This window comes from Montipora foliosa, chromosome 6 (genome assembly GCF_036669935.1).
Source record: "Montipora foliosa isolate CH-2021 chromosome 6, ASM3666993v2, whole genome shotgun sequence".
Lineage (NCBI taxonomy): Eukaryota > Metazoa > Cnidaria > Anthozoa > Scleractinia > Acroporidae > Montipora > Montipora foliosa.
Window position 1 is genome coordinate 56070383 of NC_090874.1, and position 25000 is coordinate 56095382.

Genomic DNA, 25000 nt, shown 5'->3' on the forward strand with positions numbered 1-25000 from the left:
CAGTTACCTTATCAAACCTAGTAAACTATCCAATTTTTAGTTGACCTCTTCAGATGGTATGGATAACTTTCGATATGATGTAATTTTAGAACAAGCTACGCTATGACATCATCCAAGATCTGTCATAGCGTGCCAGTTATAAAGGCCTGGCCTCTTTTCTAAGCTCAGTGTCAAAAAAGTTACATTGAGCAAGAATTTGGCCTGTTATTGTTTCACACTTAGTTTCCTTGTTGTTTTGTTTAAACATAAGTCGAAGTTTTATTTAATTTACGCCTAGTCCAGTTTATTTTTTTCCATAATGCTTGGTTAGAAGTTAACAAAATAGAAGTGAACATTAGCTTTGAATGCCTATATAACTTGCAACTCTTTCCATGTAACGTTTGAAATTAACTTGCATGTCATCATTTACCTCAAAAGGTTGTACATGTACATGTAGTTAAACCTCTCAGATTTCATGACACTTACTAGTTTGGAAACTCTTTTGTAAAAATAATTACGCAAGTGTCAATTCGTCATTTTCAAACAGCTTTCTATGATACTGTTTGTTGTCGGCTTATAATATTGGACTAACAATGTTCACATTTAACGTTATTGTGATTGGGGAGTCAGGGTGGTTTAGTGGTCAACAGCTGTGCCTCCCACCTCTGTAACCCGGGTTCAACTCTGGCCCGGGAAGTATGTGGGCTGAGTTTCAGTCGATCGCAATCTGACTCCGAGGATTTTTCTCTGGGTACTCCGGGTTTCCTCCCTCCTCAAAATTGACTCCCGGCCTGTTCCATCAGGCTGTGGTGCTGTGCTCCGAGGTCATACATGGGTCGTGTTCAGGGGCCGAGCGCCTAGCCGGCAGCACAGCTCCTTCAGTCTGACCTCGTTGAGCTGTGCCCTTAGTAATTCAGTCTCCGACTGCGAGAAAGGGTGATTAGCAGGTCAGATATTATGATTATTATTATTATTATTATTATTATTATTATTATTATTATTATTATTATTATTATTATCATTATCTACATGACTGTACACCTTGTCTCTTTAACACAGTAACAAAGTTTCCATGTCACTGTACATGTAACTTTAAGTCTCTTGTCTTGGGTATTTCCACTCAATTGCTACTATTCAGGTTTCTCATCCTGTTTCATTGAAGGTACAGTGTATGTGAACATTTTAAAAACTCGTCTTGATATTCCTTAGGTGGTGTTTTGCGTTTAATATTTGGGGGACTGTTCTGGGTTTTGGGGGACTGCTCTGGGTTTTGGGGTTGTGTTCTGGGATTTGGGGAGGTGTTCCTTGTTTTGGGGAGCTGTTCTGGGATTTGTGGACCTTCTGTGATGGATTTGTGGCTGTTCCAGTGTTCCTGGAATTACTACCTGCCAAAACAGTTAATTGAATTAACTAACTTGACTAGTCATTGTTAAAGGCAGCGATTCCGGTTTGTGTGATTACTTTCTCGATATCGTACAGGATTATTATCTTGAACAGCTGGTTCTGGAACTCACCCATCGTGATGCCACAACTTCAACACTCTTGATCTTCTCCTCACATCCAAACCTGGGTTTATTAATGATGTGCAAATAATACCTGTCTTAAGCGATCATGATCATGTTGTTGCAACTGTAAATAAGTGTGTACAAGTTCCCTCACAGAAAAGCAGGAGAATTTACAATTTTGAAAAGGGCAACCTCGAGGGTTTCAGTCGCGATATGGCACACCTTGCGGAGCATTTCCAACTTACAGTACTTTTCACCTTCGTTCTGTTAACGAAAACTGGTCCCTCTTTAAAAATGCCATACTTTGCTTTGCTGATAATTATTTTCCTGTGAAAGCTGCTCGCCCAGCCAAACCGAACCCTGTGTAACTCGCAAGAAACAGAGGCTCTTTTATGGTGCTAAGACCACAAACTCTCCCCACGCCTGGACAGCATATCGAAAGCATCGTAAAATTACCTCTTGAGCCATAAACCAGGCACGTAACAACTATGTAAAACTATCCAATCTCCTGGATGAAAATCTCTTTACATGCCCAAAGAAATTCTGGAGCTACTGCCTACGTAAAATCCAAGAGGCAGGACTTTTTTGGGATTCCTTCCTTAAAGGTCAACAACCAGATTATTGTGGACAACAAAGAATTAAAGGCAAACGTTTTAAATGACTATTTCCATTCTGTATTCACCACTGATGATGATAGCCCCCCATCAATTCCATCTTGCAATATAGCTTCCGTGGACAAACCTCACATCTCGATCAAAGGAGTCGCTGACCTTATAAACCAACTTAAGTCTAACAAAGCGACTGGCCCGGATGGCATTTCTGCCCAACTCCTAAAATTAGCTCCTGTCGATTCTGCAATTATGCTAAAGTGCACTTTCCAGCAGTCCTTGGATTCCGGAATTGTTCCTATCCACTGGAAACATGCCCTTGTGACTCCTATCCACAAGAAAGATTCGAAATCGTCAATCGGTAACTATAGGCCCATCTCACTCACCTGTATTTCTTGCAAATTACTTGAGCATATTCTTTGTAGTCATAATTATTATGAAACACTTATCTATGAGCAATCATCTATCTCCATTCCAACATGGCTTCAGAAAATTTCACTCCTGTGAGTCCCAGTTGATTATCACTATCCACGATCTTGCGACAGAGGCCAGTCCGACGTGGTGCTCTTGGATTTTTCCAAGGCTTTTGATTCCGTCTCTCACTAGCGGCTATTTACTAAGTTGGCACGCTATGGTATCAGGGGTAAACTGCTGGCTTGGTTCTAAAGTCTATTAACCAGAAGGTCTCAAGTGACTGTTGTAGGTGGTGAGCATTCACAATCTTGCACAGTCACCTCAGGAGTCCCTCAAGGATCCGTTGTAGGACCTCTCTTATTTTGCTATTTATCAATGACTTGCCAAACGGTCTTGCCTCCTTCAACTTACCTCTGATAACTGTCTGACCTGGGCAAACTCTCTACCTGGTCTTCTACTTGGAACTGTCCTTTAATCCTTCTAAATGCCGTGTTCTCCACATTACCAAAAAGAAATCACCTCTTTAGCATACTTACAGTACTATCTATACGGCTCCAAACTGTCAGAGTCTGATGTTCACCCCTATCTCAACTACTCTTAGCTGGAACGAACATATCGACTATATCTCACGGAAAGGATCTTCCTCCCTAAATCTACTTAGACGAAACCTGTATAACTGCTCACCTGAAGTCAAAGCCCAAGCTTACGTCAGCCTTGTAAGACCCATCCTCTGCTATGCTAGCTCGGCCTGGGACCCATACACCAAATGCAACTCTGATAAGCTCGAGAAGATCCAGAGACGCGCTATCCATTTTGTATTTAACAACTACATGTAATGGCATCAAAGCGTGTCATCATTATTGCTGAAACTAAAATGGCCAGACCTGTCATCACTGAGAGAACGTGACCGAGTGATCTTGATGTTAAAAATTTTGAAAGATCTGGTTGCTATTCCACCTGAGGATTACATTACCCGCTCCACCACGGCCACTCGAAGGGAACACAATTTTAAATTTTTCTCCATCACTGGATGCTTTCAAATACTCGTTTTTTCCCAGAACTGTTATAGACTGGGACCTGCTCCCAGCTCATGTTGTACATTCTGTGTCGGACCGTTTCCCAATTTAGATCTCAACTTGATATGATTAATTTTGAATTTTTATAATGTAGTAGCAATAAGTATTACTGTCATTGTTGTACAGTTATTGTTATTATTTTTTTGCTTGTTATTTTTCAATTTATCTTGGTGTATAGCAACTTTAGCTTTACCGAGTAATAAAACTGAAGAACTGAAGAAAGAAACAGCAGAACATCATAATATGGGCAAAGCTCAGTACTCTTTCTTTTCTGTTGTACTGGAAGGCTTGTAGTACTTACTGTACATTCCAAATTAGGAAAAAAAACTTTAAATTAAATTTTGCTGAGCATGTACATGTAACAAAGTACAGTAAATATTGCATACTGGGCCCCCATGTTTGGTGTTAAACATGCAAATTGTAGTGGGTAAAAGATGATCCAGTCTACATGTAGATCTGCAGGTTTCTGGCATTTTTAAAAATCACTGTGCACTTTCAAAAAGTACCAAGATTTTTTACTAAGTGATGTACAGAAGCTATCCTGATGAGTCATTCAAATAATGACTAGTCATTTACATAATTATTTTGCTTCAGATTGTTCTGGAGTTGATAGAGCTGCGTGAACTGGGAGCCGCAAGGTCGCTGCTGCGTCAAACAGATCCAATGATAATGTTGAAGCAACAGCAACCCGATCGGTATCTTCACTTGGAAAATTTGTTGGCTCGTTCATATTTTGATCCGAGAGAGGTGAGTGAATATGATTTACATGTAACTACATGTATTCTTAAAAGGTCTGTTTAAAATAATAATTTATACATGTAAATACATGTACATGACTGTATAAAGGAGTTTGTGGGTGAGGTGCATTAAAATTATAACTATTCGTTGTTTTTAATTCTCACATATGTTGTGGATGTGATGCCATATTATGGACCCTTCAGCGAGTGCTCTGTACATCTTCTTATTTCTTTCTATTCTAGTGTTGTTTTACGGCTTTATATCTCCCTTGAGGAGATATAAATATACCGGTATTAAATTAATGAAGTACATGTATGTGTATTTTACAGTAATCTGTTGTACATGTATCACTGGTCCACCCGACTCGATTACAGCTGTAGCTCTGCTACACTTGGGTGGACAAATTGTAAAATAGAAATTACTTAAAGCATGTAAATAGAAAAAAAAGCAATGTAACTGTTGTTGTTGTTAGGCTTACCCTGAAGGTGGAAGCAAAGAGCGCAGAAGGGCAGCCATTGCTCAAGGTAACTGTTTTTACTGCAAAATAATGTTTACCGGTATTTGTTTTGATTAACATCTGTCTATTAGGAAAAAGAACCTCTTAGTGAAAATTACAATACAGGTACACGTATATGTACAATGTAAATTAAGCAGGAGATCCACATGTACAGTACAGTAAATAAATGTTTACGATATGAGTAGCAGTGTTGTATAATACACTAGCAAGGAAGCCGAGAATTTGTGGATAAGTCTTACTACCAAGATACATGTAGTACTTATTACCTATCCGATGCACATACACAGGGTTCTCCCAAGTTTTTGTTGTGTTAGCGTGAACTTTGGACTGTGTAGGCCGTGCGCAATAGGAACTGGAGAGAGAAGGAATAAAACATGTCAGTTGTTGATCAGCTTAGTTTCGTCCTGTGTCTTAAAGTTGGATAACGCTTCATGGTGTCAGATGTGGTAGCTTCACATTAGCTTTGAATCTTCGCTACGCTTCCATCGAACTGTGAATTAACCGTTGAGCTTGTTTGGAAAGCAGAAACACAAAGCACAAACAGGACAAAGACATGTCAACCGCCGAGCACGAGGTTTCTCCCGGTGCGATTTCCTCGCAGCAAAATCCACCGCCCGTAGCTCAAGCACTGGAAGCCGCACCAGAAATCCAACCGGTCGCAAACTTTCAAGTCCCTCCACCGGCGAAATTTTCATTCAAGCCGGAGGACTGGCCGAAATGGATTCAACGATTTGAACGCTGTCGCAAAGCCACTGGCCTCGAAAAGCGAAGCGGCGAAAACCAAGTAAACATGTTAATTTATGCAATGGGCGATCAAGCTGATGACATTTTCCTTTCATTTGAGCTCACAACTGAAGAAGAAAATGATTACAATCAGGTAAAAGGCAAATTTGAGAACCACTTCATTGTGAAAAGAAACGTAATCTTCGAGCGAGCGAAATTCAATTCCCGAATCCAGCGAGAGGGGGAATCTGTTGACAGCTTCATCACAGATTTGTATGGCCTTGCGAGGTACTGCAATTTTGGTTGCGTTGAAAGACAAATTGATCCGAGACCGCATTGTTGTGGGACTACGAAATCGCAACCTCTTGGAAAGGTTACAACTCGATCCGAAGTTAACAAAAAAAAGAAAAAGCTACAAACCTGGCAAGACAACGCGAATCGGTAAAACACCAACAAAGCATACTTGATGGTGGATTTAAATCGAAATCAGTGGAAGTTGACAGTATTGCTAAAGGAAGAATGAAGAAAAAGGAGAAATTTCCTACCAAAAACTCTCCGGCAAAACCCAATTCAAGCCAAAACTCAAGTTCAAACAACACGCTTTCGAAATGTTCAAGATGCTTGGGAAACCCACACCCAAAGAAAGTCTGTCCAGCCCGTCTTTCTAAGTGTAGAAAATGTCAGAAGATAGGACACTGGGCACAAGCGTGCAAGAGTTCAGCAAATCCAAAATCGGGAACTGTTTTTGAAGTTGAAACTGAGGAATCATTTTTCCTCGGTGAAAAGCAATAGCAAGACACCGTGGACTGCCACAATATCGGTGAATGAAAAACCATTGCTATTCAAGCTTGATAGTGGTGCTGATGTAACAGTGATTCCACGCCACAATTTTCTCGAATTGAGCCAAGCACGGTTACAACCTACCACCAAGGTTCTACTAGGCCCATGCAAATACCGAATGAACTGTAAAGGAGTGTTCAGAGCTCGTCTTACCAATGAACTTAAGTCCATTGAAGAAGATATTTACGTTGTAGAGGATCTGGCCCGACCACTCTTGGGCAGGAATGCAGCAGCCAACCTGAAACTCATAAGCAGGGTGTGTGAGTTAACCAGTGACGACTGCAAGGCAAAAGTAATGCACGAATATCCAAGGCTGTTTACTGGTCTGGGAAAAATGGAAGAAGAGTACACCATCAAGCTCAAAGATGGATCAAAGCCCTTCGCCTTGTCAGTGCCAAGGAAAGTACCAATGCCACTTTATGCTGAGACCAAGAAGGAAATTCAAAGGATGCTTGAAACTGGAGTCATCTCACACGTTGAGCAACCAACGGAATGGTGTGCGCCAATGGTAGTGACCCCCAAGCCTAATGGTCAAGTAAGAGTGTGTGTTGACCTCACAATGCTAAATGAGTATGTACAGCGTGAGAATCACCCGTTACCCTCAGTTGACGTCACCCTAGGAAAGCTTGCAGGAGCGAAGTACTTCACGAAACTGGATGCAAATTCTGGATTTTGGCAAATAAAGTTGTCAGGAAGTTCAAGACCACTAACCACCTTCATTACACCTTGGGGTCGGTATTGCTTCAACGTTCTTCCCTATGGGATCAGCTCAGGTTCGGAGAAATTCCAAAAGTGCATGGGTAGAATCCTTGAAGGATTGGAAAGAGTTGAATGCAACATTGACAATGTCCTTTGTCATGGCCGTACCCAGGAAATACATGGCAGAAGATTGAAAGCAGTTTTAGACCGCCTGTCCGCAGCAGGCGTGACACTCAATATCGACAAGTGCATTTTTAGTGCCCCAAAGATCAAGTTTCTTAGAAACGTGGTCAGTGCTAACGGAATTGAAGCAGATCCAGACAAAATAACAGCTATTGTTAACCTTCCAGCACCAAGCAACATTCATGACGTGCGTATATTCCTCGGTATGGTGAACCATATGGGCAAGTTCGCAGAGCACTTAGCTGACAAGACAAAACCTCTTCGTGACCTGATGCAGAAAGAGAGCCAGTAGATCTGGGGACTGCCACAAGAGAAAGCCAAGAAATCAAGTCTAGCTTAACAAAAGCACCAGTCCTAGCATTATGTGATCCCAACAGAGAAACAAAGATTTCTGCTGATGCATCATCTTTTGGACTGGGTGGGGTCCTCCTTCAAAAGCAAGATGATGAAAGCTGGAGACCAATGGTATTCATATCCAGAGCACTCACCCCAGTGGAGTGTAGATATGCGCAAATCGAAAAAGAGGCCCTTGCCTTGACCTGGGCATGTGAGCGATGCAGTGACTACATCGTGGGTAAATCCATCATTGCAGAAACGGACCACAAGCCACTGTTGCTGCTCCTTACAAAGCGTACACTGAATGACGTCCCTCCTCGGATACAGCGTCTTCGGATGCGCCTCATGCGTTTCCACTTGAAAGAAGTCATCCATGTGCCTGGAAAGGAAATGTACGTGGCTGACGCACTCTCTAGAATCCAGCCAACCAGTTCTGAGTGTGAGACCACCATAAAGGAACAAGAAATGAACATATATCTTGACAGTGTACTTGACTCACTCCCTGTGTCAGACATCAAGTTACTACAAATCAAGGAGGCTCAAGATGAAGACACCATTTGTAAGGAGATTAAAGATTATTGCCTTGAGGGCTGGCTGAGCAAGTTTAATCTTCATGATGCACTGAAACCGTATTGGTCAGACAGAGGAGAGCTAAGTGTAGTTCAAGGAGTACTGCTGAAATCATCAAGAATTGTCATCCCATCACCCCTGAGGTTAGAAGTCCTCGACAAGCTACACGAAGGACACCAAGGGATAACTAAATGCAGAGAGCGAGCTAAAAGTTCTGTTTGGAGGCCAGGTTTAAGTCGTCAGATACAAGATATGGTGGAGAACTGTAAAATCTGTGCAAGGCACCGAGTAATCAGGCCAGAACCACTCATGCCAACACCCTTCCCTGAGCGTCCGTGGCAAATGACTGCAACTGATCTCTTCGAACTTGATCACATCACTTACTTGATAGTGGTTGATTATTTCTCTCGCTATGTAGTGGTAGCGGCAATGAATAAGACAACCAAATCGTCTGAAGTTATCAGAGCGCTCAAGGCGATCTTTGCACGACACGGCATTCCAGAGGAAGTCAGGAGTGATAACGGTCCACAGTATGCATCAGCAGAATTTACCCAATTCGCAAAGGACTGGGGATTTAAACATACAACAAGTAGTCCCCGCTTCCCACAGGCAAACGGCGAGGTTGAACGAGCAGTGAAGACTACCAAGTCTCTTCTGAAGAAAGAGAAAGACCCAACCAAGGGACTGTTAGCATACAGATCTACCCCACTTGCTTGTGGACACTCGCCAGCAGAGCTACTCATGGAACGGAAAATCAGGACCACCCTTCCAACTTTTCATACAAATTTGGCCCCAAGTTGGCCTGACATCGACAAGTTGCGTCAAAAAGAAGCAGAGAGCAAGGACAAATTGAGGACCAACTTCAACCAGCGTCACAGATCTGTTCCGCTAGAGCCACTACAACCCGGCACCCAGGTGCACATTAATGACGGGAACACCGCAGGAACAGTTATGGGAACAGTTGCCAGTGCAGCAGAAGCACCAAGATCCTACACGGTTGAGACAGGTAGAGGCACAGTGAGACGGAATCGATCACACATCACACCAGTTCCTGGAGACAAACCGGAGATGCCGAGTAGCAAGGAACCTGTGACTTTAGACAAGCCACCAACTCCTGTGAAGTCCCTTCCCTCACCCTGTATATCCACAAGGCAAAAGAGACTGACCAAGCCTTCGCTTAGGTTGAAGGAGAGTTTAGGACTTGCATGATTCAGATTCGTTATATGTTCGTTTTAAATCTCAGACAAGATCTAGTCGCCGTTTCTTATTTTTGTTTGCTGTCTGAGATGAGAACCTTAAGTTGTTTGTGATTTTAAAAAAAAGTTGTTTGTGACCTTGAAAAGGGGAGATGTTGTGTTAGCGTGAACTTTGGACTGTGTAGGCCGTGCGCAATAGGGACTGGGGAGAGAAGGAATAAAACATGTCAGTTGTTGATCAGCTTAGTTTCGTCCTGTGTCTTAAAGTTGGATAACGCTTCAGTTTTCATCACAACAGGTATGGAACCTTTTCAAACCTGTAAAGCAATTGGTTAATGTTGGACGTTCTGCAAAGGATAAGCGACGTCTGAGCGTTTGCAGGCGGTAATAAGTGCTCTTACAAGCGGTAAATTTTACCGGTTACCGCCTGATAAGGAAAACCCTGCATACATGTATTCAGTGTTTATATCCAACCGTAAAGATTTTCTACCTTACTGAGCTGCATGTATTACTAAGTCGAATAAGGGTATTTCGTACGTCTTTCAGATGGTGCACGTGCTATGATTGGTTAATTTCACAGGCCGTTTTCTACAGTACGACCCACTTAAATTTGAAATTTTGATGCAGCATTTTCTACCACGTTTTTCATGTTGTTTATGTGAAAATTAATAAACTTGTGAAACAGTTTCAATCTTGCAAGCAATCCTTTCAAAAAGCCCATAGGGTTACAATTTATTTTCTTCCTTTTTTTTTTCACATGCCAAAATCGTCTGTTGCAGTTGAATGTTCCGCTTGACTTTAACTACATGTACACTGTACAATGTACATGTAGTTTCCTTTCCCATGAGCTTTATGTAAAACATATTTGCCTCAGAGATATGCTGTCATTTTCATCTAAGCGTGGACACATACATACACAGACAGTGTACATACATGTACATGTACATACATGCTTAATTGACCACTCCGTATAGGGGCTTTTCAGGGCCAATGAACACAGTCACAACAGAACAGAACATTCAACAACAATTGTTAAGAATTCCAACTGGCTGGAGGCAAGCTACATGTAGTTGGCTATTTACAAGTGCAGCTGAGAAGTTGAACCGGGGACTACCAGGAACAAATTCAACCAGCGGCGTGTCTTGAACCCAGGATCCCCGGATCTCAAGGCAAGTGCCCTAACCATTGGACCACCGCACTGCCTCCTGACACATGACAGGAAAACATGTTTTTTAAAGTTTGAGTTTGGCAGCCATTAAATTAAGTATAAGCAAACTTTTGCATGCGATAGTTTGACTGAAAAATATTCAAAGCATACTTTATCAGATCAAGGTCAGTTTCTCAGAAAATGTCTTTGATATCCAGTCTTGCTGCCATTCTAGGAAAACTTGCTTGAACATCCCTTAAACTTGGCAAACTTGTCAAAACTTGTGACGTTTGCAGCTAATTAGAGCATGTTTTCCCTGTGACGTGTCCACGCTTTGATGAAAATGGCGGTAATAAATACATGTACCTTAAAAAAAAAAACTACCAACCTTGTTTTCAAAGGCTGTACTGTTTGTTTGGCAGCCATTAAATTAAGTATAAGCAAACTTTTGCATGCGATAGTTTGACTGAAAATATTCAAAGCATACTTTATCAGATCAAGGTCAGTTTCTCAGAAAATGTCTTTGATATCCAGTCTTGCTGCCATTCTAGGAAAACTTGCATGAACATCCCTCAAACTTGGCAAACTTGTCAAAACTTGTGAGGTTTGCAGCTAATAAGAGCATGTTTTTCCTGTGACGTGTCCACGCTTTGATGAAAATGGTGGTAATAAATACATGTACCTTAAAAAAAAAAAAAACTACTAACCTTGTTTTCAAAGGCTATACTGTAAGTTAAGGGTCCTCGTTTTTTACCTGTTAATTTATGGCCTGTGTGCTTTGCCCTTGGGCCATGAATTAATGGGAAAAGCTCGGTCCTTTACTTTCAGTAGGGACCTCGACCTCGGTTACATGTTCAGTGGTACGCCATAGACTTGTAAAAATGGGTAGCACTTGGTATTACAGTGTACAGTATCTATTAGAGTGTAATTTTAAATGCTATCATTATTTCCTTGTAATCATTTATATAAAATAACAACATACATGTATTAATGGCAGTTCATGTACATTGCAGCTCTTTCTGGAGAGGTATCAGTAGTACCACCATCTCGTTTGCTGGCTTTGCTAAGTCAGGCCCTCAAATGGCAACAGTACCAAGGTCTCCTTCCACCTGGAACGACCATTGATGTGTTCCGTGGTAAAGCAGCAGTCAAGGATGAAGAGGAGGAGAAGTACCCCACACAGTTGAATAGGACCATTAAGGTAAAATAAATCCAAATGCACCAGAAAACAGGCTTCGATGTAGTTAAATGCAGTTTAACAAGAACCAAACCATTTATCCATAAATAAAACCATTTATCAATAAATACTGTGAAAACTGAAGCTCTTGTCATGGGAATAAACATTTATATAAGTACAAATTTTGGCTGGTCGGTACTCCTGTGGAAATAAAAGACTCAAACTTGACCTTTGAGGAGCATTTAAAAGCTCAGTTAAATAAGGCGTATACAAAGACAAATGCTTTACGTAGAATTAGACGTTTTATTTCAATGCATGTAATGATTCAGTTATATATTAATTAACTAAAGGCTTTTATTCTTCCTCATCTTGAGTATTGTGGCCCAGTACTTATTGGAGTAACTAAAAACTTTATCTGATAAATTAGAAGATGCAAATTACTACATGACATTAGTCTTTATCAATAGAACGTTATTAGACAGGTTTATCTAGTAAGTCCACTTCATACAATAGTATTCTTAAATTAATTTAAACACTTGCGCACTAGCAGAAAGGAGGTTTTCTCATGTTTTAATCCTACTTTTTAAATGTTTCAGTAGGAATGGTCCTAGCTACATTGAAGATTTTTTTAAACTTTGTACAGTTAATTATAATCTTAGAGGTTCAGGCACTCGAACAAAGTTCTTTTCATAGCAAGTGGCGCTTTATAATTCAGCCATCTTTGGAATACTCTACCAAGCAATACTAGAATTTCTGATAATGTGAATACTTTTAAGAGGTACATGTATATAGTAGATAATTAAATCTTGTAATGTACCGTTTATATATCGTTAAGTACCTTAGGAATCTGTCATTGTGTCTTGTACATGATTGCTAACATAGTTTTTTAAACTTAACCCTTTGACATCCAAACTGGCCGAAACCGGCCAGACTTAGTATTTTACTCTGTCTAACGCCAGACTATTTTACTCATCAATGGGGAACCCCTGGGAGTCAATGGGTTAATCACTCACTGAAAAAGTATGTCCCATTAATATGTAATTTTTATTATTATTTTTGTAATTGCACGTGCACATTGTAAACGAGTAAGCTGAATGCTCCTAGGCATTATGTGGTTAAATAAACTATTTATCTATCTAAAGTTAACAACAAATTGCAGTTACAGACCTGTATGTAGTCGTCTGGGGCGGTTGATCATTTAAGAGCGGTCAGTGGTGTCTGGCACAGGAGTATGCTCATTCAGTCACTTAACCACATGGCAATTCATTGGAAATTTTGCTAGCCACTTTGTGCTGTGCTTTTCTAGTTTCCAGAGCTTTTGGTTCCTCCCCCTCCCCTCCCTACTTCCACTGTTTATTAGTATGATGGGTACCTGGATGCCTGGTGTGGGGGCTCGTGGCTGGGTTGTGGGGATTGCTGGCCATGGGAGCTTTTCTGTCGACCGGCTGGCTGGCTGGCCTCCAGTACATGTACATGTAGAAGCTCCTAGACATATCCCAGGCACTCAACCTACATTTTGCGATGTGACAGTTGTTAACTTGCTTTGTTTTCACTAATGAAGTTGTTCAAATTTGTATTTTTATCCCCTTAGTTTGGAACCAAATCACACCCTGAGTGTGTCAAGTTCTCACCAGATGGCCAATATTTAGTGACTGGAAGTGTAGACGGCTTCATTGAAGTGTATAACTTTACCACTGGAAAAATTAGAAAAGATCTGAAATATCAGGCCCAGGATAACTTCATGATGATGGATGATTCTGTTCTTTGTTTAGCATTTAGTCGTGACAGTGAGATGTTGGCTTCTGGTGGACAGGATGGGAAATTGAAGGTACACGTACAATTTACATTAAATTTTAGTCCATCTCAGTCTTCAGACAACCTTTAGTTGCAGTGGGTCTTGTTTCTAAAAGCTGACAAAGCAGCTTAATATTATTCTTCTGAACTACAATGTACTACACTGTAAATTGACTGTTTAGCCTCACATGGACCTTGTGTTTATCATTTTAAGTGTGATCTGTGTGATGCAGATTATGTTGGCTATTCATGACGGCACTTGCACCAGCACATCGAAGGACAAAGTGTAAAGGGTCATCAATTGGATGTCACTAATTGAAAAGAACAATTCCAATGGAAAATGGCCATTGATTGGTCGAAATATAGTTCTTTTACATAGGGCAATTTGATCAAGAAATGGGTTTTTAAAGAACTTAGGACTTCTAAAATATAGATTGTAATCTTATTCTACACATGTAGGGCTAAATCATTCAGATTCTCTGAAAGCAAACTGCATTCAAGTCTACGGGGCTGGGGCAATCTGCGAGGCAGTGAGTCATGCAAATTTCGCATTTAAGTCTAAGCACCCATTTCAAATAGCACTGATAAGCAGTCTGTTATTAAGTCTAAGCACCTATTTTAAAATGGTTAGCTTTCAATAATTGTGTGATTCGCATGTTGACTTGCCATCTTCGCTCACATGACTCGTGGCCATGGCTCACATGCGTCGCATGCCTCGCTGGCTCGCATATTGTCCAAACTCCAATTCTACGGTGATGCATGAGTGGTTCTTTGGTCATTAATTACATTTTGATCATATGTGATGTTTGATTAATATTTTCCCATAATTATTAGATAACCAGCAATTTTAGAATTATATAAAATTTCAAATAATTAATAATAATATCATAATTATGAAATTTCCAGTATTGTCAGGTCTGGACATGCTTAGAACTTTAAACTTATTGCTTGTTTACTTAGTTGTCCTTTTACTTGACATTAATTTTGTCCTACAGTGTACAAATTGTGGTTTCTTTCAGGTATGGAAGTTACAAACAGGGCAGTGTTTGCGTAGGTTTGAGAAGGCTCATGCAAAAGGTGTGACTTGCGTGACCTTCTCTCGTGATGCCAGCCAACTTCTGAGCGGATCATTTGACATGACAATAAGGCAAGTCTTTTAAAATAACTGGTCACTGATCATGTCTACTAGTTTGCATGGAGGAGAATCTTGACTAACTTACAGTCATGTATGTAAATATCAGCACTGGACATTCACCCTTTCACCCCCGATTCAACCCCTGTTGAGTATAAAATATGTCTGGCATTAGACAGAGTAAAATCTAAGGGTCTGTCTTTTTTTGGGGGAGGGGGGAAATCCTAAAATGGATTTTTTTGTCATAGATCATTTGGATTCTGAAAAAAAAAGAGTAAAGTCTGTTTACGAGCCAAGTGGCCCATCAGAGCCAGAGCTTATCCCCTACCATCACAGGGTTACCCCCAGCATTTTGCTGGTACCCATTTATACACCAGGGTGGAGAGAGGCATCATGAGAGTAAAGTGCCTTGCCCAAGAACACAACGCAATGTCCCCAATTCACTTTTAATGATTCTTTTTAAACAGCTGAATAGTCGTGAGTTGAAATGCCCAAAAAAATATTTTTAATCATTAATACAGATGTACATGTACCTAAAGATTACATATACTTTGTGAAAAATTTTCTATCTAAGGTGGATTTGACCAGTTTACTCTTGACATTAATTTCCATAATGACATATGATATTGTACTTTTTATTATCATCTTTGCAGAATGCATGGCCTTAAATCAGGAAAGACCTTAAAGGAATTCCGTGGGCATACTTCATTTGTAAATGATGCCATTTTTACTACAGACGCTCATAATATAATCAGTGCAAGTAGTGATGGAACAGTCAAGGTAAGTACCACAGTGATATCAGGTTTGTAGTAAATGAAAGTGTTATTTCTTTAAAAGAACACCAAGTTAGTGAATTGGCCATATGATGTCAATCATTTGTGAAAGACCATACAAAATCATGGGGGCTGCTTGTCTTATTTTTGTCATATGAACTGTAATTTTAAATTGTGGCCTAATTTGTAACAATAATAATTGTTATTAATTGAAGCTAAGATCCTCGCAGTTATAATATTATTAACCTCTTAATAACTGAGCGTGAGGGCCGTACTGGGGTATGTTGGCCTGAGGTCATGGCCATAGAAAAACGACTGAGGGACAATATTCCCCAGTGCGGTTCCGAGCAAGTGAGGTTAGTAAGTTAGTTATTACATGTACATGGTAATGGTCTGTACTGTAATATCCTGACCAAAAACCATATACACGGATTGGTTGCACTTGAGGTTATTATTACGTGAATAATCACCTATTATATATTAAGTGGTTTTTCCAAATTGGCTGCAAGTCGTTTTGTTGAGGTGACAAATGAAGGAATTAATTATTGTGTTAAAGAAAATGCATTTTTCAAATAATCACCTATAAAATAGATGTAATTACACTAAAACACATGTTACTTTTGTTTCTTGTTTAGCAAACGGCACCACTGGAGGTTTTTGCATACCATAATTCTTGATTTGTAAACCATGAAACAGCCAAAATTTAGTACATTAAAATTTTCCAATACATCTGTGAAAATTTAAGCATAAGATAATTCTAAAAAAATTTAAAATTCCAAAAATCGTCACATAGCATGTTTTTCCAGAGCCTTCATCAATTTATTATTCACTGATACTCACCTCGCCTTTGGCAAATAATTGTTAAATATTACCTATTGCAAATAATTTTTATAATGTACACTGTAACTTCGGTAATAAACAGTTCTTACATGTAGCAAGGGGTTTCATAAATTGAATTAATTTGAACTTGGGGGCTGGTTTGAGTACTGTAACCGACTGTTGTCATTGTTACCGGTGAAATGAATTTTAATGAACTTATCGTACACTGTACAGCTGTAGTAGTGAAAGAATCTTTCTTTAATTATTTCAGTTTAGGGGAAAAAGTATGGCTGTAGCCTGTAGCCAAAGCATACAGTACACGTATTCATGTTCACATACATGTGTCAACTTCACACCAAGTGGTGCATAAGGCCACAACACTGTTTCCAGCTCTGTCTGCCACTGCAATGCACACCTCATTCCCAGTACTTGGTTCAGCTTTTTCTTTCTCTGCCATCCTCATCTATTTTGTCTTGGGTCTATCCCCATCTTTGACACCTTTCTAGTGTCCACGTAGGTGTCGTCCTGCATTTGCTGTTTTGATCTTTCCTCATAATGTGGCTCATTAATTTCCTTCTTCTCCTTCAGACATCTTTGCTTTAAATTCTAACTAAGCCATTTGCAAGACTATAGTTGTACTTTGTTATTGATTCTTTACTAAATGAAATTATAAATGTATTTGAAGTGCAGGTTATCTGGACAATTCAAACTATATTATTGTCTTTTTTAGACACCTGAAAAATTCAGGTGGCTTCAGTGGGATTAGAACTCACAAACTCTGGCACCGCTGAGGTCATGGGTTCAAATTCCATTGAGGCCACCTGAAGTTTTCAGGTGTTTATAAAAGACAATTGCTTGAATTAATTTAACTGATTTGAAAAATTTTAAGCCAAGAAAAAATTTGAACCACAACATGAGGGAGCATTCACAAAAACTTGTTTTGGGGTGGGGGTGGGGTGGGGGCAATTATCTACTATCTAAAAAAATTGTAGGACCCTACTTGCTGCATTAAACATTGTCAGGGACCCTCTTTAAGTATCCCTAAAATTTGAGAGACACCAACCTATCTTGCACAAACCATACATGATGCAGAAGTCAGAAGAACGAGTGAAACAAATTGAGGCAAAAACAGAAAAGTGCGTCCAAAGAGCTTAAAATGATTTGGTAAGAAACACAGAAAAAGAAAAAGGCAAAGCAGGGAAAGCCTTTGGAAAGCCAGCTATCTCACTGATACATGGCACAACCTAACAGGTGCTCAAGAACAAAAATATCCCGGGCCTGGGTCAAAGCTTTAAAAACAGAATCAGTCACTTCTACCACCAAAAAGCCTGTTGCAGAAACTAGAATTAAATTGATGCAAAAGCGTGAGGCCAAAAGGTCACTTACTGCACATTACTGCACTTACAGGGTTTCCACAGTTTTGCAAAATAGCGGACATATTTCTGAAAGCACCAGACGTGCCATTTTTGGCGGCGCCTTTGAGCTACCTATGGGGGCCTGGGGGGTGCCCCCCCCCCCCCCCCCCCTTCGGACATTTTAAAAATAGAACACTTCTGGAAACCAAGAATCAGTTTCCAGGCAAGGCTGGAGTTAACTCAAATTCTCTTTAAAAAGCAAGTAAAAATACAATAAAAAATAAAACAAACCCCTCAAATATTGGCATCAAAGTACCAGACATGGAATGGGAAAACCCTGGCCTGCTGTAGAGAAAATCAATACCAAGAAACTAAAACTACATGTAGATCATCAAGATGAACTATTTTCTTGGAAGAACAAATATCACACAGTAGTACGAAGGTCCAAATCGAAAGTCTCATAGAACAAGCACCATTGCTAAAATTAATGAAATCTTACTGGAAGCATCTAAAAGAGGTATCCATTCAAAAATGTACTTGAGAGAGCAAAATCTTGACAAAGGAAAAAGGAACCAGGCCATGTACAAGTGACTTGTGTAGGCCTGTCAACCCCATTTTACACTCTTGAATATAAATTGTTAAATTGTGTTTACATTGGCCAATGACAGTTTAATTTTTGTTTTCATTATTTATAATAAGGTACCTGCTTGAGAGTTTTTATATTTTTCAAACACACCCCTTTCACCTCTATTTTTTTGGGGACCCCCTAATTTCTCATCAGTTCCCCCACCCCACAACAAGTTTTGTGAACGCTCCCCAATACACTATTTTATTTCATTGAGTCCTTTCACGAGAACACATGGACCCAACAAATTGACGTGCTCCGAACTGAGTGGTTTCATAGCTTAGTTGGTAGAGCATTGCACTGGCATCGCAGAAGTCGTGGGCGTGAATCTCGTTGAAGCCACCTGAATTCTTCAGGTGTCTGTAGGAGACTATTTCATGAATTGTCCAGATACAGTGTAAGTGTGAGTATCACTTTCTTAATTCTTTACTTCCAATAAATCTTGAGTACCGGTCTTCACCTGAGACATCTTCTTTGAACTACGTCAATCTTAATTTCATCACAGTGTTATTAATTAAATTAATCTTGAGTTCCAGGTTTCATGTGCATCTACTCTATGAGTGCTGATTTATCTTAGGTCTTATCTAGGCTAATTTTCATTGTTTCATCGACTGACGCTGCACTCCAGATCGTTTTCAACCTCTTTAATGCCCACTGGCTTTGACGACTCTTTTGGAGGTACCACCACCTCCTTTGGAAACTGTACACTGGAGCTCCCAATTACACAAATTGACCACAATCGTCTACTCGCTCTCCATCCACTTTCACGGTATCATTGTTCCAAGAATTTATGCATCAGTCTCTATCTGTCTGAATATGTAGCTTTGTTGCTGATCTTCGTGTATCTTTAAAGGGGCACTGTCATGAGCTGCGCATGCTCGAGTTTGTTTGCTCTCGAGCCCACGGAAAATTCTAGCCGCCATCGTGGATTCACGCGTGAGTCACGTATATTCGCGGGAGTACAGTTGTATCTCCTTTGTCCACCGTGGCCCTTCCCAGTGGACACCATTTTGAATTTGTCAATTCAACTTGAAAAACGTTAACCTAACACTTTTCAAGTTTTCACAAGACGCTAGCGCATGCGCTTCTCGTGACAGTTTCCCTTTAATTATTTTACAAGCAAAGCATGGAATAATAATTATTAACACCCACAATATACCTCTTCTTATGTTAGATTTTATTTCCTTTTTTTGCACTAGTTGTGGAATGTAAAAACAACCGAGTGTCTTCACACATTCAAACCATCAGTTGGAAGTGTTGCAACTGATATAACAGTTAACTCAGTACATCTGATGCCTCGGAATCCAGAGCAGTTTGTGGTGTGCAATAGAACCAGCACTGTTCTTGTCATGAACATGCAAGGACAGGTCAGTGTCATCTACAGTACAAGGAGAAAGTCATTTGTGGAACCTAATATTGATTTTATAGTCATTTTAAAAAACCAGTTAAAAGCACTTAGTGAGATTAGGTTATTTAAAAAAGAAGTGCAAGTATAATACATGTAATAATAATTTTCATTAATGTACTAGTGCAAATGGAGAAGTACTGTATGGCCACAGCAGATTTAGTAACCAATTTATTTTAATACATTTTGTTGAATTGCGTCCACTGGAAACTCTGAGAAAATCCAACCTCCAGATGGGATTTGAACCCATGACCCTCTGTGATCTAGACTAGTACGGATGTTCTAACCACTAAGCTACTGAAGACTATGCTGGGGTGTCTTGAAAACGAAGACCCTATGACCCCGAAAACTCTAAAAAAGTTACCCAAAACCCTCAATTTGGCTAACAATAGGCCTAAAATTGGTTTTTGAGTTACCTGAAGCGAAATTCAAGTCCTTCATTCCCTACAACTTGTTTCAAAGTGAACGCTGGGTGATCTGCCATATTTACTGTAGAGTAACCACGCTCCACATGTGGCCGGACATCTTCATTTCTCGTCGGATGTAGGTTTAGGGTTAGGGTTTTGGGTTGCTTTTTACAGACTAACCATAACTTTTGTCTATGATTTTCCCTCAACTCACCATCCACACACACACTATTCCCCAAAACTACCTACTGATTAATGAATGTTTTAATTAGTAGAGAGAAACCCCTTCTTGTAAGGCGGATTCTTCTATAAACACCAACTAAGACAGCCACAAAGGTTACTAGGTTATCTGCTGCATCATGTATTCATATCAAACAAAAAACCAACTTTAGGTTTAGGGTTTTGGGTTACTTTTGTCGAGTTTTCGGGGTCTTAGGGTCTTTGTTTTCGAGACATCTACTACTTTGAGTATGAGTGAGATAACCACATTTCACCCCTGCTCACCCACTGCAGATATAGAATTTACGTTGAGGGCTTTTAAAATTCTTGGCTGATCTCTGATTTCCTTATTATTTTATTCTACATGTATAATGTACTGTCTTCCTGGTATGGTGCTTGGCACCTTTTGAGGATCAATCGTACCAACATTTTTACTTAATATGTTTTTGTATGCATTGCTATTATTTTAGGTTTTGTGCTTTGTTAAATTAAAAAATAGCACTTAAAAGAGAAGGGGAGTAAGGTTGGGACAGTGACACAATTGAAACACTTTCCTTGCAACCATGTGGCCTGGGATTGCTTCCCAGACTTGATGCGGTAGTTATGAGGATCACGTTTGTCCGTTGTTCACTGGTACTCTGGTCCTATGGTACAGGTCTCTCAGAGCTGAAGCCTTCATGTAAACTGTTAGCAGTCCCTTCTAGAATGCTGTTTGAGCCACGCACTTTTGACTCGATTGTGGTTTGACATGTAATCGAGAGGAACAGCTGAACAAGGATTTGGAAAGGAGGGAAAATGTTATTTCTCATCTCTCTCTCCTTTCCCAAGTTTACCTTGGCTGTTAACAAAACACATTAAGTGCGCAGCTCAACTGATATAGAAGCCAGTACTGTATCTGTGAATTCCTGGAGGTGGGCATTTTTACCCATCCAAATTAATAATAATATTTATTTCGTGACTACCCTCATGACATACGTACAGTACTGTGTTTTGTCCCTGCCAAGAGCCTCATCAGAGACCAACCAACTCGTTAAACATAGCGTTTGAAGTCCTGCTAACATTCAACATTTTGCATTGAAATTTGTATCCTTCACTGAATATTATTATTGTTATTATTATTATTATTATTATTATTATTATTATTAGTATTTAACTTTTGTTAAATTTAATTTAACAATTATTTACTAAAGCTGTCCCACGTGTCACTATTTATACAGATTGTTCGTAGCTTCACTAGTGGTAAAAGAGATGGTGGTGACTTTGTGTGCTCTACCCTTTCTCCCAGGGGGGAGTGGGTTTATTGTGTCGGAGAGGATATGGTTATGTATTGTTTCAGTGCCATGACTGGTAAACTGGAACAGTCACTGCAGGTAAGTGTAGAATGTCTTCCTTACTTGTGCATTATTTCTTTATGAAAAGGAGGGATCACAGGTAAATGCCAAGAAGTTACAATGTAGAACTTTTTGCACATTCAAGTACACATTGTCTCCGTCAGACAAAATAGTGGTCTTGAGATTAACGTTAATTGTTTAAGCAGCACTGGAGCTGTAATAATTGTATTATGATGTCCCAATGCTATGAAAGAGAACCATATGAGATGATTATAGCCAACTCGGCGCTACGCGCCTCGTTAGCTATCTATCATCTCATATCCAACGTGCCCTCATGGAATAATTGTTAATTATTAAATTCTCAACCTCGGATAATGCATTTCGCGTGCTCTGATTGGTTCACTCAATCTCGGTTATCAGCTCATATACCTTGGTTTGACCTTATATGGTAAATGATTGCGTTAAGCGTTGCTAAACTAAAAATGTTTTCGTAGGAATGCCAAATTTCTCTTTGAATAAAGCCAAAAAGGAGAAAAAAAACTTTTTGTGGAAAGTTTGGATCAATTCCGACGTTTAGAAGTACGCGAAAAGGCAAGAAATGTTTTTGTGATGAGCCTGCGTCTGTCTGACAACAAGGTATTACACAACATCGCATCAGTTCTCATCAAGTTTTTTTCGATTTCGCTCGGATTAGCTCGCTTTTTCCGCTCGTATTTCGTACTTCCAAATTTTTGGAGTTCAGGGAATTTAATAAAACAATTATTCCATTCGCGCTTGTTGGATATGAGACTGGTTATAGCCAACTCGGCGCTACGCGCCTCGTTGGCTATTTACCATCTCATATCCAACGCGCGCTCATGGAATAATTGTTAAATATACAACAAGTACACGATGTCATTATCATACATGTAGCTACTGATGAAATACCGGGTACTAAGATTTTCCTTTGCCTAAAAATCATATTCTTCACACTGTGCAGTGAAGATATTATTTTTATCTTTCACATGTGAGGATATAGGTGTCGTCATGGTAAAACAATTAACCAATAAAAAGTGAGCTTCCCCTTCCTGGTAGGATACTTTTGTCCTGACATGCAATTTTTCTCTACTACATGACATTCTCATGATTAGTTTTATGTTACTCAACATGTCACAGGGCTCTAAATTAACGAAAAAATCCGGTCGCAATTTGCGACAAAGTTTGTAAAGTTATGAAAATTCACGGCGAGAAACAAACTAATTATGTCACGTCTTTATTTATTTTAGCAAAGTGGCAACTGCTAACCCTTTTGTTTCAAAAGAGCGAAGGTGAAAACAATTCCCAAATTTGTGACTTCTCCAGATATTTTAGTCGCACGGGAAAAAAATTAAGTGGCAATTTTGAGCCCTGCAAGAGTGTTTTAGCGGTAGACTTTTTCACTTTTTCGCCGTTTTGGAAATGAATAAAACAAGTTCTTTTAAATCCGGACATTTCATCAGTATCTATATATAAACAGAACATAACGTGGCCATGCAGGAATACAAATTAATTTTCATCTTCTCGTGCTGCTTACACTCGTTCACTGCGCTCACTCATGAGAGATACTATGGGCACTCCAAAGATAAAATTGATATCATCACGCAGCCATGTAATATCTTATATATATTTTAGTGCACTTTATGTGGCTGTGCCATAATGTTTTTTTGCTCTGCTGCACATTTTTTCTTCCATAGGTACATGACAAGGATGTGATTGGGGTAGAACATCATCCACACAACAATTTGATTTCCACATATAGTGAAGATGGACAGCTTAAATTATGGCAGCCTTAGCAGGAAAGCTTTCTTCAAAGGGAACAAAGTCCGGCTAGAGAATCGTCCTTTTGTTTTTAGGCTTTCCCTCAAGGACATGACAGAAAACGATTTCTTGTTCCATGTTCACTTGTACACAGAAGATCAGTATGTACAAGTTGTTGCAGTTGTTGAACTGTATTGTGACAGTAGTTTTTACAACTGAATTTTGCCAACTTACAGGACTGTTATCAATGTTGATTGTCAAACGTAGGAAGAGTTGTGTGAAACAAAAGGACTGAACATCTCGTAAGCTCCCACATTGTATCATGGTAGTTTCTTAACACAAGGCAGACATTAATTTTGCCAGGTTCCTCTATAAGTTGAGGTAAATACAGGACGCTGACGCTAACTTTGTTGACTTCTCTCTCTTCTTAGCTATGATTGCTTCAAAACACCAGTTGTCCTTTTGTAAAAAAAATCTTAAGACATCCACCATACGGGTGATACAGTTTTAAGTAACTTTGGGCTCAAAATGTTAGTGTCATTGTGTATTTTAACCCCATAGTTAATACATTCCATTTTCTGTGATATTGTTATTTGGTTTTCAAGAGACAAGTGGCTACTATTAAAGAATATACTGCCTTCTTTTTTTTAGATATGCGTGGAACTCATACATCTAAGCATGTTTTCCCATGAAAATGATCTTTCCTGTTAGTTTATACCTGAACGTTATCAACCTACATTATAAAGTGTATGACACATTTAACATAAATTTTTAAACAAAATCAAACGTTTCTACTGTAACATTTTTTTAGTTCGTTCTTGAGTGCACAGTTAATCTTTGTAAATGTGGTTGCCTATTCAGTACTAATTAAAGTACAGTGAGTTTTCATCGGAGGGGACTGAGATCCGATGTTATCTTTAACCCCCTGAAGAGGCCTGATTGATGTCACAGTAAAGTTGCCTGGTGTTTGACAGAGTAAACTCTGATCATTAAGTATCACTCTTAAAAGGGAAAGGGTTAGTGCAAGTCTATGTGAAGTGAACATTGCATTTAATGCATTGAACCTATGGGAGCCTTGAAGATATTATTTTTACATCTCGTTAAAAGAAAAGAATACTTGGAAGTGAGTATCTAAAGGAGTCTTGTGGCAGCTTTTATCACCCCTGATGAAGACACCAGCACAAACGGTCAAAACATGAGGTCTTGCAGTTAACGTACTTTGTGAGTTATATTTACATTCAATTACACAAACCATGTCTTACTTGCAGTTATACTTGAATGCAGATGCCACCCCAGCTGCAAGCAAAATGACTTCTTGAGAGTGGTGTATGAGGGCATGCAAGCCAGCAAAAACAGCCTGACGTTATCAGAACTTTGCTGAATTATTATTGCAATTTGTTGATGTAACAGCTTACATCGTAACATGTATTTTACATTCCACAGGAGGCTTGATCGAAGCATTCTTAAACAAAAAGCTATTAATAGTATAATAAGTAATACCTTAAAAAACAAGTACAGTATGTTCCAGTCAAAAGAGATGCATTTGTTTATTCTACCATAACTGCACTGCTGCAGCACAGCTAAATGGAAAAAAATGCAGGAGCATTTAATCAAGTAAACAAGAATGCATTGCATTTGCATTCATTCTGGAATCAC

The 25000-nt window shown here is 39.5% G+C and overlaps 1 protein-coding gene across 1 annotated transcript in view; it reads left to right on the forward strand.

Annotated features, from left to right (window-relative positions):
• LOC138007819 (WD40 repeat-containing protein SMU1-like) overlaps positions 1 to 24269 on the forward strand; it is a 38298-nt gene extending 14029 nt beyond the window's left edge. The window contains exons 4-12 of the mRNA XM_068854898.1: positions 4177 to 4329; positions 4793 to 4844; positions 11545 to 11732; positions 13300 to 13536; positions 14522 to 14649; positions 15288 to 15414; positions 19406 to 19573; positions 21455 to 21607; positions 23281 to 24269. Coding sequence (XP_068710999.1) covers positions 4177 to 4329; positions 4793 to 4844; positions 11545 to 11732; positions 13300 to 13536; positions 14522 to 14649; positions 15288 to 15414; positions 19406 to 19573; positions 21455 to 21607; positions 23281 to 23379 — 1305 coding nt within the window. The 3' untranslated portion in view covers positions 23380 to 24269. The remainder of the gene's footprint in view (positions 1 to 4176; positions 4330 to 4792; positions 4845 to 11544; positions 11733 to 13299; positions 13537 to 14521; positions 14650 to 15287; positions 15415 to 19405; positions 19574 to 21454; positions 21608 to 23280) is intronic.
• Positions 24270 to 25000: the final 731 nt, after the last annotated feature.